General features: G+C 46.9%; 3 protein-coding genes across 3 annotated transcripts; 1 reads left to right on the top strand and 2 right to left on the bottom strand.

The window, feature by feature from the left end:
- Window positions 1-201: 201 nt before the first annotated feature.
- GL218_06264 (Hybrid signal transduction histidine kinase K) lies at window positions 202-4,731 on the bottom strand (the record flags this gene model as incomplete). Its single annotated transcript, XM_033582970.1, has 2 exons — window positions 202-306; window positions 364-4,731. The coding sequence occupies 2 exons, from the start codon at window positions 4,729-4,731 to the stop codon at window positions 202-204; spliced, it is 4,473 nt and encodes a 1,490-aa protein (XP_033433902.1).
- A 4,604-nt stretch (window positions 4,732-9,335) lies between these two features.
- Window positions 9,336-10,246, top strand: GL218_06265 (uncharacterized protein; the record flags this gene model as incomplete). The annotated part of the gene is made up of 3 exons (XM_033582971.1): window positions 9,336-9,580; window positions 9,644-9,940; window positions 10,006-10,246. The coding sequence occupies 3 exons, from the start codon at window positions 9,336-9,338 to the stop codon at window positions 10,244-10,246; spliced, it is 783 nt and encodes a 260-aa protein (XP_033433903.1).
- An 830-nt stretch (window positions 10,247-11,076) lies between these two features.
- Window positions 11,077-12,972, bottom strand: GL218_06266 (uncharacterized protein; the record flags this gene model as incomplete). The annotated part of the gene is made up of 4 exons (XM_033582972.1): window positions 11,077-11,640; window positions 11,801-12,065; window positions 12,127-12,742; window positions 12,807-12,972. 4 exons carry the CDS (start codon window positions 12,970-12,972, stop codon window positions 11,077-11,079), a joined length of 1,611 nt encoding a protein of 536 aa, XP_033433899.1.
- Window positions 12,973-13,089: the final 117 nt, after the last annotated feature.

Genomic DNA, 13,089 nt, shown 5'->3' on the forward strand with positions numbered 1-13,089 from the left:
GATGATCTCTGTCCTTGTCATGATTTATAAAAAATAAAATAAACAAGCCTTCCACCTAGTTGGATGGAGCCAAACGCCTTGCGGGATGGATGAAACGTAGAATGAATTGCAAGCTAATAATTATGGTTACGGTTTAAAAAGTAATCTTTGAATAATTATATGTTCGGGATTCGATTCTCGGATCGGAGAAGTTCGGGTTCATTACGCTGCCGTAACTTCGGCATAATACGGCGTGTGAATTGCGACTAATTGCTCTATCCTCGGTATGAGTTCGGGCATGCGGAAAGGTTTAGAAATGACATCGTCCTGTGTCGATAGTTAGTAACTTAGCCTTAATGGAATACTTTAATAGAAAACACGTACAACTCCTGCGGCCTTAGCGTTCTCAATTTGCTCTGGCCGTGCGTACGCTGTGACGGCGATGATAGGAATATGGCTAACGATCGTTCCGTTCCTTTCGAGTTCCCGAATTTTGCGAGCGCAAGTCATACCGTCCATTACTGGCATCTCAAGATCCATCAATATGACCGAAATATCGTGCCCAGACTCTTCCTTTCCAGTCCAATATCGTGACTCCTGTAACACCTCCAAGGCTTCGCCACCGTGATTAGCTACTTTAGTGCTATTTCCAACATTGCGAAGCGATCTCTGAAGCACCTTCTGGTTTACGAGGTTGTCCTCGACGATAAGAACGTCGAATAAGCGACGGCCATCTTCCGAGAATCGAGGTTTAGAAGCAATGTTCTTGGCAGTGCGAGCAAGGCTTTCGGAAGAAGCCAATTTGGGATGTCGAGTCTCGATCGTCGTTGAGGACCCTGGTGCTCGCGTGAGAGGAGGAGCTGGCGGTAGCCCATGCGCATCAGATGGCGGACCGGACATCTTTCTACTCTGGATATAGAAAGAGAATGTACTGCCAATACCCTTCTGCGAGGTCACGCCGATTTGGCCTCCTTGCAGCTCGGTTAGAATTCTGGAGATGAACAGTCCCAAACCTGAGCCACCGTACTGGACATGAGTACGGGGAGTGGCCTGAGAGAAGCGCTGGAAAAGAAGCTTCCTTTCATGTTCATCTAGGCCTCTGCCCGTATCTTGAACGGAGAAATGGAGATGTATCTTCTCTCCGTTGCCCCAATCCCCATGATCTGTAATCTCGTCCTTGTCGGCACGGTCGCTAGGGAAATACTCAACGCCGGAGTCGGACCTGTCTGATACCTCACTAGAAGCATCAAGTGTCACCACAATCGATCGTTCGGGCCGGCTTTGCGTGAACTTGATAGCATTGGTCATTAAGTTGATCAGTACTTGGAGGAGCCGCGAAGGATCAAGTTTAACCCATTCGATACCCATGTCAATATAGCGATTCTTGACTTGAAATTTCAACTCGATACCGTTCGTGCTGAGCTCGCTCTCAAACATCTTCAGGACGCGTTGTACGACAGCCAGAGGCTGCACCTCTACAGGAGTCACAAGCAGTAATTGCGAGTCCAACTTGGAAAGTGTAAGTATATCGTCTACTATTCGCTTCTGATGACTGGCGCAGAGTGTTATGGTATTCGCTGCTTCCATACAACCCTCTATCGCAAGCCTGAGATTTTCACTTCGCTCCTCGTTTTCTCCAGACGGCTTAAGATTTAATAGGGTCCCGGCGATTTCATCTGCACATTGGAGGATCGCACTGAGGGGGTTGCGCATTTCGTGACTCGTGATATCGATGAAATTCTCCTGCTGCCGTTTAAGTTCGACTGCTTCCTCTCGTCGCTGCATTTGAATCTGTTCGGCTAATTTTTGTTGCGATATGTTCGTAACACACCCGAATATTCCCTTGATATCACCATTTTCATTTTTTTCTGGATACGCACTCATCAAGACCCAGGTATCGATCAAGGTTTCGCCTTCATGACGGGAACATTTAAACCGGAATTCGTGGGTAATTGCAGTTTTGTCCGCAAGTAGGCAGCGCCATATCATTTCTAGGGCAGGCCGGTCCTCGTCTTTAACACTCTCCATCCACGAGTCTACGCCCTGTGATCTATTATGTCTTGATATATCCCACCACATATCATTGCAGTAAGTGATGTGGCCTGAATGGTCAGCGATGAACATTCCAACTGGAGCGAATTCGGCCATTCTTGTAAATCTTAATTCGCTTTCCTCTACTTCTTGCGTCCTTAGATGTAACTGCTTGGTCAATTCTTGACGATCTGCGGCAGCCATTTGTGCTGCTTTTTGGCCTCGACGTATCTCTTCTTCGAACAGGACGACAGACGCCAGTGAGGTTGCAAGTTGCCGGGATAGTAGATTAATGAAGAGCTTGTAATCCTCGTCGTAAGGCCGCCTTGGATTAACACCCATCACAATAAAACCTACCACGCTCTCGCTGCCCGTAGTTGGGTGGACAGGGAATATAACAATGGACTTGCACGCGTCGCCTTTGCCTCTCCTGGCCAACCCATTCATGAAACCTTCGGGAAGCATGCTATCCCCTGTAGACAAGACAATAGGCTGTCCAGCGTTTGACATAGATTCTCGCATATACGGGGCAAAACCTTCGCTGCTCGTCCTTAAATTGAGGGATTCGACTAGTAAGGGATGACCTTGGGGTACCCCCAGAGAAGCCTCGAGCATCAACAGAGGGGGGTTCACCCAGCTCCCCGAATGCATTGACGACACATCGCTCTCAGACTCTTCTGTGACCGAATAAACCAGACTAAATGGTATATCATCTTCGTTAGATTCAAGGCCTTCGTTGAACCGGCCCCAAAAGCTCTTGACGTCGCGAGCCAAGGCGGTCTTCTCTCCCACGTCGCGTAATGTTATCATTCTTCTCTCAGCTACTTTCCGTCGAGTATTTTCAAAAGAAGGGTTAAATAATCCAACAACAGAGCCGTTGCTACCGACAAGGGGCACAATGGACCATGAAAAGAACGTTTCTTCATCGAAACCGTTGCGTCGTAAAATAAGACGATCGTCATTTTTCATCGTCGCTTGACCCGACTTCCAGGCACTTTCCAGGATGGGTTGTAGATCGGGCCAGAGCTCGCCCCAAGCGTCTTTATAGGTTTGGCCCATAAGCTTCGGGTGTTTTGCACCTGCTAATGCAACATATGCCTCATTGTACATAGTAGTATATTCTGGACCCCAGTACATTGCTGCGGGATTAGGGCTAGCCATAACTAGATTCGCCATTGCGCGTAACTCTGACGACCAGCTTCCGATAGGACCAAGTGGCGTTGATGCCCAGTCGATATTGCGAGTGAACTTTATGTGCTCCGGGAGATCCTCAGTAAAAGGTATCTGAGTCCAGTCGAAAGAATGCTGCAATACAGGTGGTAGAATGGCTTCCGGGGTTAGGCCATCATCGCTGTATAAGGGCAAATTATTTTCACCGTCGTTACTTACGTCTTGCTGCATCTGATCTTCAGAATCGATGGGATTAGCAAGTCCGAAGTAATCTCGATCAGGAAGTACGATGTCACTAGGCGTTTTAACCTGAGCATGCGGTGACAAGCCGTGACTTTGCGAATCGACACTAGATTCTCGCTCCAACGGTGGTTCGGGAGAGGCCAGTGCAATCGACGCTGCGCTGGTATTCGCGCTGATAAAACGGAACCTATTCCTAATAGTTGAGCAAGTCCAACCAAAACCACCATAGCGAAACGAAGGCAAGAAAACATCAACCGCGTCAGTATTATTACCACCACCTGTGTTTACCCACGTCTTGAAATTAAGAAACTCATCCCGCGCTTCCACGTTGTCGTGAAATTCCCCAGAAAGCAAATGCCGAATAGTATCGGAGACCTGAAGGGCCGGATTCGCATAGAGAATAGGAAGGGGATCAGGATTGCTGGTAGCCGTATTCAAGCTGTCAACGATGAAAGTTGGCCTATCATCACGTTCTAATAATTCGAGGACGCCGATGCCTTGTAACGTTTGTAATCCCGGAGTGGCGGTCATCGACTCGGGACTTCGCACCAAGCTTCCCGCTTCAATAGAAGACCAGCTACCGGGCGTGCTGGAGGATCTAGCAGGACTTGCCGAATGCATAGTACCCCGGGCAAGCTTCAGAGTCGTCACCTCCACACCATCATGCGCATTTTTCAACATGGTCGCTCCCTCAGACCCGGAAAAGCTTGGGGGTCTAGCAATAAGTGGCCTATGCTTATGTGAAAAGAACAGCGGAGATGTGAGACCATCAGCAAGCTTCGGAGGGAATGCGGTGGGCCTAGCGAAGGGGCCGAGGTCGATTTTACGCGGGGGTGTAAGTCGTGCGCGCGGTTTTTTCGGCGCACGCCGGTTTGTTTCCGGGTCGTCAGATTCGATGTCCGATAACCTCTTTCCTTTCCCCCGCGACGACGTGGTACAATGCGACTGTTGAGTTACGGTAGTATTTGCCTTGTTTGCCCTATTTGTCCTCGATCTCGTGCTTGGCTCGTTCGGCGACCGCACTGTCGGGTCCCCTAAAATCGAGTGTTGATTAGGGGGCACCGTAGGTGTCAAACCATAATGTCCTATTTCCGTCGAATACTCTTCTAGAATACGATTTACAGGGCCAGCGGTATCATTAGCGAGCGTACAATGACGATGCCGCACCGCTCGTGCGAAATGACGAGAAGTATGGGAGGCGGCAGACGAAGTTGGTTCGGAGCAGTTGTTGTCATCAAAGACGAAGGTCGGATGGGTGCCCGGGATGGCTGGGAGATTAGGCTTGTCCGAATTACTTTGTAAAGTCATAGAGAAATATTCCAGTTTAGAAATAAGACGCCGACGCCAACGTCAAGCTCCTCACTCGAGAATAGTCCCGAATTACCTACTAGCAACAAATGAGAAGTGGAGAAGGGTCGGGCTGTGGCCATTGATGGCATAGACCCGTAGAGGATGAGGAGGAGGAGGAAGGGTAAAGTGGCGACAACAAGTATGGGATGTGGATACGAATAGTTAAGCCGGGAGGACCTCATACAGCATTGAGGATCCCGGATTTTTTTTTCTCTCAAACGGAGCGTTCTAGACCAGAAGTTAAGGAAGCTTGTGGTCTATACGAATGCTCCCTGTTCCAAGCTCCTATTCCCTCTATCTAATAAACGCGAGAACTTCCCCTCCGCAAATCTAGTTGACGAAGATGATAAACAAGACAAGGGAGAGAATAACAGGAGAAGAGTGAAGAAAAGAGCAGTTGACAAGAACGTTTCGGCGATATAAGCCTAGCCCACCGTAGGCGGTTAGAATTGCGGGAGAGGTGATGCGTGGTTTAGGTACTCGGCCGTCTAGTGTATGGAGCCTATACCATGCGAGTACATGCACCGGATGCTGATATAGATGGATCTATCGACAGGGTTGAGTGGCCTCAGTGGGATGTTGGGCTTAGGTAAGAGATAATTACTGCGTAAGTGTATTCGTATGAACCGAAGCTAACGAGATTTATAGAGTAGTAACACCGTATGTACTGACGAAGTAGTGGTGTTAATAGTATCAGTCGTAATATTAGATGTAGTAGTAGCGGCAAAGTCGTAATAGGTTTTTTGGCTGGTAGGGTAGTAGCGCGGAAACTGTACTTTCTTTTCTTTTTTTGGGCGGACGGACTAATATGGATGAGGGTTGTTCGATTCAGGTGCGTTTTTGGTGAGGTGGTGTTTCGTGTGTCGTGTGGTTGTATGGTGGTTTGTATGGTTGTATGGTTGTATGGTTGTAGGTATGAATGTCTAACAAGAGAAGTCCTAAGAGAGGTCCTAAGAGAGTCCTGTTCGGGTTCTTTTGGTTTGAGGTAAAACATTCGCGTGGGAGAAGTACCGTCGAATCCAGATCCGAGAGAAATTGGGATTGCAAGGGTCTAATTGATTTTCACGTTCCAGACCCTCAAATAGACCTTGGAACTCCAGCAGTCCGGGTGACGGTTTGGGGAAAGTATCACTGACGATCTCCCTTAGTAGACAGGGGGCTGAAGCTTGTTGATCACTTAAACTTAACTCGGCCACCGCTGAGAATTCCGTGCAGGCAGCCATAATACATATTCTACTGTAATATGTCGTACGTCTTGAAATCAAAAGTAGACTTGATCGTCAAAGGTAGAATACCTTCATTCATTACTTCTGCGCACATCAGTGTAGGCTTATACTTGGGTGTAAGAAGGATATAGTTAAAAAAAAAAAAAAGTTGGTGTTTATGTCAAGTAGTAAATGCAGCTAGAGAAAGCTAACGGCTTTAGCAGGTGTACTTAGAAGTATGTACCTAAGATAAGTCCATACATATGTATATCTGAGTACCGAGGTGTTGCCATTCGGAACCAATCAATCCTACCGGCACCTAAACTCGACGTTGTATAACACAGCCGAATTAAGGCTAGAAACTTCTAGTTACGTGTATCACAACTTTTACGCTCTTACATGCTGTGTTACACGAAATTGCCCTATCCTTCGGGCACAAAACCTTGTATCACCAGGGTTTGAAAAAACGGGTGTAAGTAAATACATAAGGTAAGACGCCTATATGGGAAGTTTTATTCGGATGTGCATATACATATATACATATGAGTAAACGACAATACATTTCCCCATTTACCCCACATAGATCATGACATACATACATCCAAATAGTACTACGTAGCAAGCATGGCTTGCAATGGCCGATCAATGCGGTAAACAAGATCCTCGGTTTCCGCAATAGAGAAAAAGGCCGAATCGTGTATAGATGTATGTATGTATGTAGATTAAGTACATACAAGGTTGAATAGGTAATCTAGATAGGTCTTGCTTGGAATCTACTAGGTTCAAAACGACGTAGTTAGTTAAATCATAAACTTTAACTTTAACTAATTAGGTTAGGTAGGTACATAATAGGACTTGCGAGTCATTATGCTGTAATATGTTTCAAGCAATTAAGAGCCGAAGAGCTTCTTGGGCTACAAGCACATGTCTTTTACATTACACCTGACTCAATACCTACACCAACTAAAATACATCATCTACAAGTACCTACCTATTCTCCTTTAGTTCCCCTGTCCTAACCCCAATTCATATACTCCAGGACTTGTGCCCCGCCTACTAATATACTACCACATCTATATGTACTCCAGTGTGGAGGGGCGGGATGCCGATATTGCTTTCGATATTACGTACCATGTGCTAGGTATCGCATCTGTAGCCATTAGCCATTAACCATTCGTAAAGTCTTACTTTTCGAGTGCATCTAACTATGTCATAATGGTCTGTTCCGAGAAGAGCCCCATGGTTTTGCTTACATTAACAACCATTACGACATTACAACATTACAATAGTATGAGGTAGGTATTGGCAACGTGACAAGGTGATCACCAATCCTTTGGGTTTCTTTTTTTATTATTTTCATTTTTATTTTATTTCTCTTCGATAAGTGTGGGCTTCAATACTATGTTGTGTAGAGCCTTGTGCTTCTTATACCACGTGCCTATACCCGTTGCCCTGGCTAACTCGTATGCTGATCTCGCTTTTTAGTATTTTTTTCTAGGATTGCCTTGCATCTTTATGCTGGCGCTAACGTAACTTTTCGATTCAGATCGTCAATCTCTTAGATGAATCTCCACGCTATCCCGATGAGAAGTTATATAAAAGATCTTATACCCCTTCGATGGAGGATTTCCCCTGATTATTAATAACGACGGTGATGGAAAGCATCACATTTGACTGAATCCTGAATCGACCCCGTGTGAACAATGCATTGGCGGATCACGTCGATCTATAAGTCTAGACCAGTCTGAATCGCAGAAGAAGAAGAAAACGCGAGTCGGCGATTTATTGGATGGGATCCTGTTACGCAAGTCACGAGCTCGGAAGGCATTCTTCAATTCCGAGCTTACTGGCTAATCAGCCCCGATCGCCGATTTCTCCATCCCGTCGGATTATTGTCGGGGAGGAGGCTTTTTTCTGGCTTGGAATTAAAAAGCGAAGGCGGCTGTATCAAATTGGATATATTTATATGAATGTCCAAATAAGGGTACCCGAAATTCAACTATCAACGCCATCAAACAGCCATTTCGCCATCTTGCCATCTCGTGAATCCTTTCAAAGACGAAGGTTAGAGATGATCCCGACCTCTTGCATTAAATATACTTGGTTTAGAATAGCAATTCGAATTTCTTTTTCGCCTCAACATTCACGATATTCTCTTCATTTTCTTCTTCCGCAAATTTATAGAGCGTCAATTAACTATTTAGACAAGCTCGAATTAAGTGATAAGTATAAACTTATTTTGAGACTTGGCACTTTTCTGGACCCTCGAACATCTAATCTCATGCATTAGAATTGCATATTTCAACCTTCTCCATATTCAAGAATGATTGGGTAATGGTTTATAACCTAACCACGACTTCATTATCAAACTTTCAGACTATTATATTTATACCTTGGTCATTTTTACAACATTTGGTCAAGGCTATTCGTCTTATTGTAAGAGCACTTGTCTCGGTTAAGAACAAGTGTCTATGCTCTCATCAACTATCGAATAGCTGAAGCCTTCCTTTATTTCATACGACGGGTATTTCATAAATATAAATGGCCGATGATCGTATGTTGTCATAGACAGCTCAACGCTATGTTTGATAAAGATAGACAATTCGACCCCTATGCTACTGTAACAGTTGTAACTGTAGCTTTTGGGGGCGGACCAATTCATTAAACCGGAACAGGCTCTACCGCCAAGACCCGAGAGGGAGACTCTAGCTGGAAGCACAAATCGAATCAACCAATAGAAATCCTAGTTATCAGATGCATCGCCTAGCCGGCGTCTTGCATAGCCATTGGCTCGTGTAGCTAGGGGTTGTTGAAGTATCCCACCAATCTTGCTGCGGTATACGATCGTAGGCCAAAGGTGAACCAGGGCGAAGCGCCCACCGACGAACCACAAGTCGGCGCTTATAATTGTTCAACGTTGCTATCACCTTTCTCATTGGCTTCTATTTCCCGTACAAGCATATCACCATGCACACTTGTGATTGACCTGCAGCCGCCCTCCCGACACCATTTGGGGGTGTTGGCGCCCATTTCCTTAAAAATGGCCGACCGACTGCCAACTCCCTCTCATATTTGAGCTATTTCGTGAGTTTCGACGCAAGTTTTTATCGTCTCCGCCCAATATACAGGTCCAATTCTTACCATAATCGCCATCGTAGGCGATCCGATGTAAAATACTAGCCGGCCTGCTGGTTCCCAGCGACGCGATATCAGCCAGCTTCGCGAAATCTGCGCATTTAGCCGACTTGTGTAGATTCGGGTTTTTTTTTGTCTTCTACTTCACCAGTTCTAAAGAACCAGCCGGATTCTCTTAGAAGCCGAAGCTAAGAGATCCTTCGCGGCGCGGTCTGTTTCACTATGGGCTATAAACTTTTACATCGAAAATGGAGGTCGACGAGGGGCATGTATTATATGATGATTCCAGAGCTGTTGGGAACTGTAGGGGCATTGGTTGTCACAGCCCTCGCTCAGCCAGACTTATACCGGACTAAGTTATGGCGAGCCGGCAGCGAACTGGGCTTCAATTCGAGCCCTAGTGTTACCCTATGGGCGTACGCCAACTACGAGCCGTTACCGAAAATACCGCTCGTGTGGTCGCAGACGTAAGTGACGACGAGGCTCTATGTACCCTATCCATCCGATCAGAAGACTAATTATGCATGTAGATTGACCGATTTCAACGTCGCAATAGCGGTTCTCAGTCTATTCCTCCTCCTCACAAAGCTCGTAGCGTTTATTATGCACGTCTGGTACCCAATTCTTGCAATGGTCATCAATATCGCACTTCTGGCACTCTACGCGACGAGTATAGCTGGTCAGGCGGGATCAGACTATCTAGACCCAGACCACCCAAGCCCAATAGCCTGGTATATCGCCAAGCCATGCACCGTAGCAGCGAATCAGACTATACAGGGTTACTGCAAGTTAGCGAAGGGCTCTTTTGCCGTAGCATGCATCATGCTGTAAGTATAGGTTTCTGCCCGCTCGTGCTCTTAAATCCGTATTTGGTGGCTAACCGTTGTGACAGAGGTATCTACGTTATTAACCTGGGTATGAATATTTGGGCCATGCTACCAAACCCAAAGAACGACCTAAAGGACGACGAGGACGAAGAGACACCTTCGCCTGCCGCCCTAAAACGAGGAGGCAATTGGGAGATGCATGGTATTCCGCCGACGCCTAGAACAGGCACGCTCCCGTATACGCCACGAACGATGGCTTTTAACACGCTCGAGAGTAAACTCCCGCTGCGACATCAGTATTCATAAGAACCACGTTCCGGTTCTAAGGAAAGGAAGATTCAAAAGACACGGCATATATTCAACCGTGCGTCGAATAAGTGGTGGACTTCTCATCTCGCTCTGGAAGCGGATGTTATTAGAAGATACCCATACGACTTCCGTCGATAATTTGAAACGGGGAGGCGTATTCAAGGCCTACCCTATATAGGAAATTAATTCTAAGATATGTTTGGGTGAGATGATGTAGATTTACGAGGTCGGGGCGCAAGGAATTACTACTACTTGCGAGGCGGAATGATACCATGTGAAGGGAAGAAAAGGGGCCTAGGCTATATACCCACCCCCCTTTTCCCCGGCAGTGTACAATACACGATCCTACGCGATCTATCTCTTGCACCTTCTCCTATCGATGTCAAGAGCTTTTCTAAGTTTGAAAATTCAACGATCATCGTAACCGCGTCGTGTGGCCTCCTCTGACCTCATCCCATAGGCGGTTGCAGTGTTGCTACCTTGTGCTGTTACATACCCCGGTGGGAGGTAGTACTTTGAAGTAGACTTGGAGATGGACGTATGTATGTATACTCCCTCGTATGAGTCTAGCATGTGAGTTTTGGGGGTAAAATATGCAACTTGCGTCGTGTATTTATCCCTCGTCTATTACATTGCAGTTATGATAGTAAAATGTAAATGCACGAGTTAGTTAAGGAGGGAGAAGAGCATTCACGAATGATTTACTATAATACCCATACCTGAGCTCTATGTCCAACCGTCGTATCATCGTCCTCAGTCCGTAGGTCATAAATATATATATACGCCCATCAACACACCACCACCACCACCATCCTATCTAATCCATTTCAATAACCTTCCCCTCCAAAATCCAAAACCACAGCCTCCGAATCCGCAACCCGCACCTCAACAACCCCATCCACAATCCCTATCTTCTCCCCAACCGTCACATTCCCCAGCCTAACCGGCCTCCCGCGATCCAACTCGTAATTATAACTCCAGCCATCCCAGCTAACCCCCGTAACCGCATCGCTGCCATTCGCACGCAACCGCCTCACCACGACCTCCCCGCCCCCCACGTCCGCCCCCAGGCCCGCAAACCGATATGTTCCCAGCGGCCGCGGGGCCGGGTTTAGTTCCGCGCCCCCGGTGCCGTTGAGCGTGTAGTTGTACGCGCGCAGGTTCAGCACTAGGATCCGGGCCAGCGCGCCGCTGGGCTCGTACGCCGCGTACGCGACGTCGGTGTCGGTGTCGGTGTCGGTGTTGCCGGATGATAGGGGGACTGGGGCGATGAGGGTTCCGGCGGTGCCGAGGAATGCGGCCGCGGCTATGTTGCCGTAGTACGGGGGCTTGGTGCCGATGGCGGTTTTGTTGGTGGTGGTGGGTTGCCAGGAAGCGTAGCGGTAGTTAGTCTGGGGTTGGGATGGGGGTTAGTAGGGGTTTTTGTTGGGGTAGATTAGGTGTGTAAGGTGGGTAGGTAGATAAATAGCAGCGGAAAGAGAAAAGGGGCTGTGTATGGCTTGAGAGAGAAGAAAGTATGGGTGGGTGAATGGGTGGATAAGTGTTACGTACGCCCATGTGAAAGTGCACACGACCTATTCCCACCGCGGCGCAGTGAAGCGCGAAGTCGACGGCCCAAAGTGCAGCGCCGAATGTGTTCGATAGCCCCGGACGTCCTTGGTGGTACAGGGAGTTGGTCTCGCCGAGGATATACGGGATTCCAGGTTTGATCGTTGCGTTTTCGGCTGTGTGGGCGCTGACGCTGAGGGTTGTCTTTGTATGGTTCATTAGTGTGTTCTGGAGCGTGACACCCAGGGTCTCGGCGCCGGATATGTAGCTATTTAGGATGTAAGCAAGTGAGAGATGTAAGAGTGTAGAAACGCTGGTAGGTGCATTACTTATGGGAAGAGAAAAGTTTGATATCACCGTCCGCGTCGATGCCGTCGGCCCATGTCCGAGGCGCGTTTAGGTGGTTCGCAGTACCGGCAAATGACGGAGCTAAATATCCATATATATCATTACCAAGGAGATCTGGACAACTCGTTTCTAGCACACTCCTAATAGCTCTTGTTCCATTGAGCCACTCTGCTACGTAGTCCGACTCGTTATAATCAGATGCCCTAACCGCCGGGGAGAAGAGATCAGGCTCGTTTCCGTACTCCCACAGGTATAGTTTATCCTTGCCCAAGGCTTTACAAGCTAGCGGCACAGTCTGTAGAAGCGTCTCCCACTGCCTGTCATCATGGTTCCCGCCCAAGTTGAAGCCATGTGAAAATTTGACGTTGGGCCACGTACTATATGATTCAAAGTACGATGGTCCAATCTCAATGGTAGTCGGGTAGTCTGTAGACCTCGAAAGGTTATAAGTGCCATTGAGAGCAATAGTTAGCTCGGAGTTATATATGGCAAAATCTTGTGTGTTTCCTCCAACCCGTATATACGGTTTCGTTCCGGAAAATGCACTGAGGTTATCTAGTAAGTTATTTGAGAAGTCGTTGGGGTTGGACTTGTTGCCTGTCCTACATCTTAGATTGGAGATCATTGATTTATTGGTTACTGTATATGTAAAAGTTCTTACCGGCAAAATCAGGAAATGATGAGAACTCGATTGAATAGCTTATAAAGCTATCTAGGGGTTGGATGGCATTTACAGAGCTCGCTATGCTTCCAAAGGTATATATCGTGGTTTCCGCCATGGCTAGGCTAGTCTGTGCTAATAGCATGTATCTATTACTAGCCTTCATAGATCTTCTGAGGTGTTCGAATATTTTGATTAATAGATAGGATTCATAGATATTCTTTCACGCCTAACATAGGTATAAGTTAAGTAATATAGTTATAAAATATAACTAATTATAAAA

This window comes from Daldinia childiae (assembly GCF_008694065.1).
Source record: "Daldinia childiae strain JS-1345 chromosome Unknown Scaffold6, whole genome shotgun sequence".
Lineage (NCBI taxonomy): Eukaryota > Fungi > Ascomycota > Sordariomycetes > Xylariales > Hypoxylaceae > Daldinia > Daldinia childiae.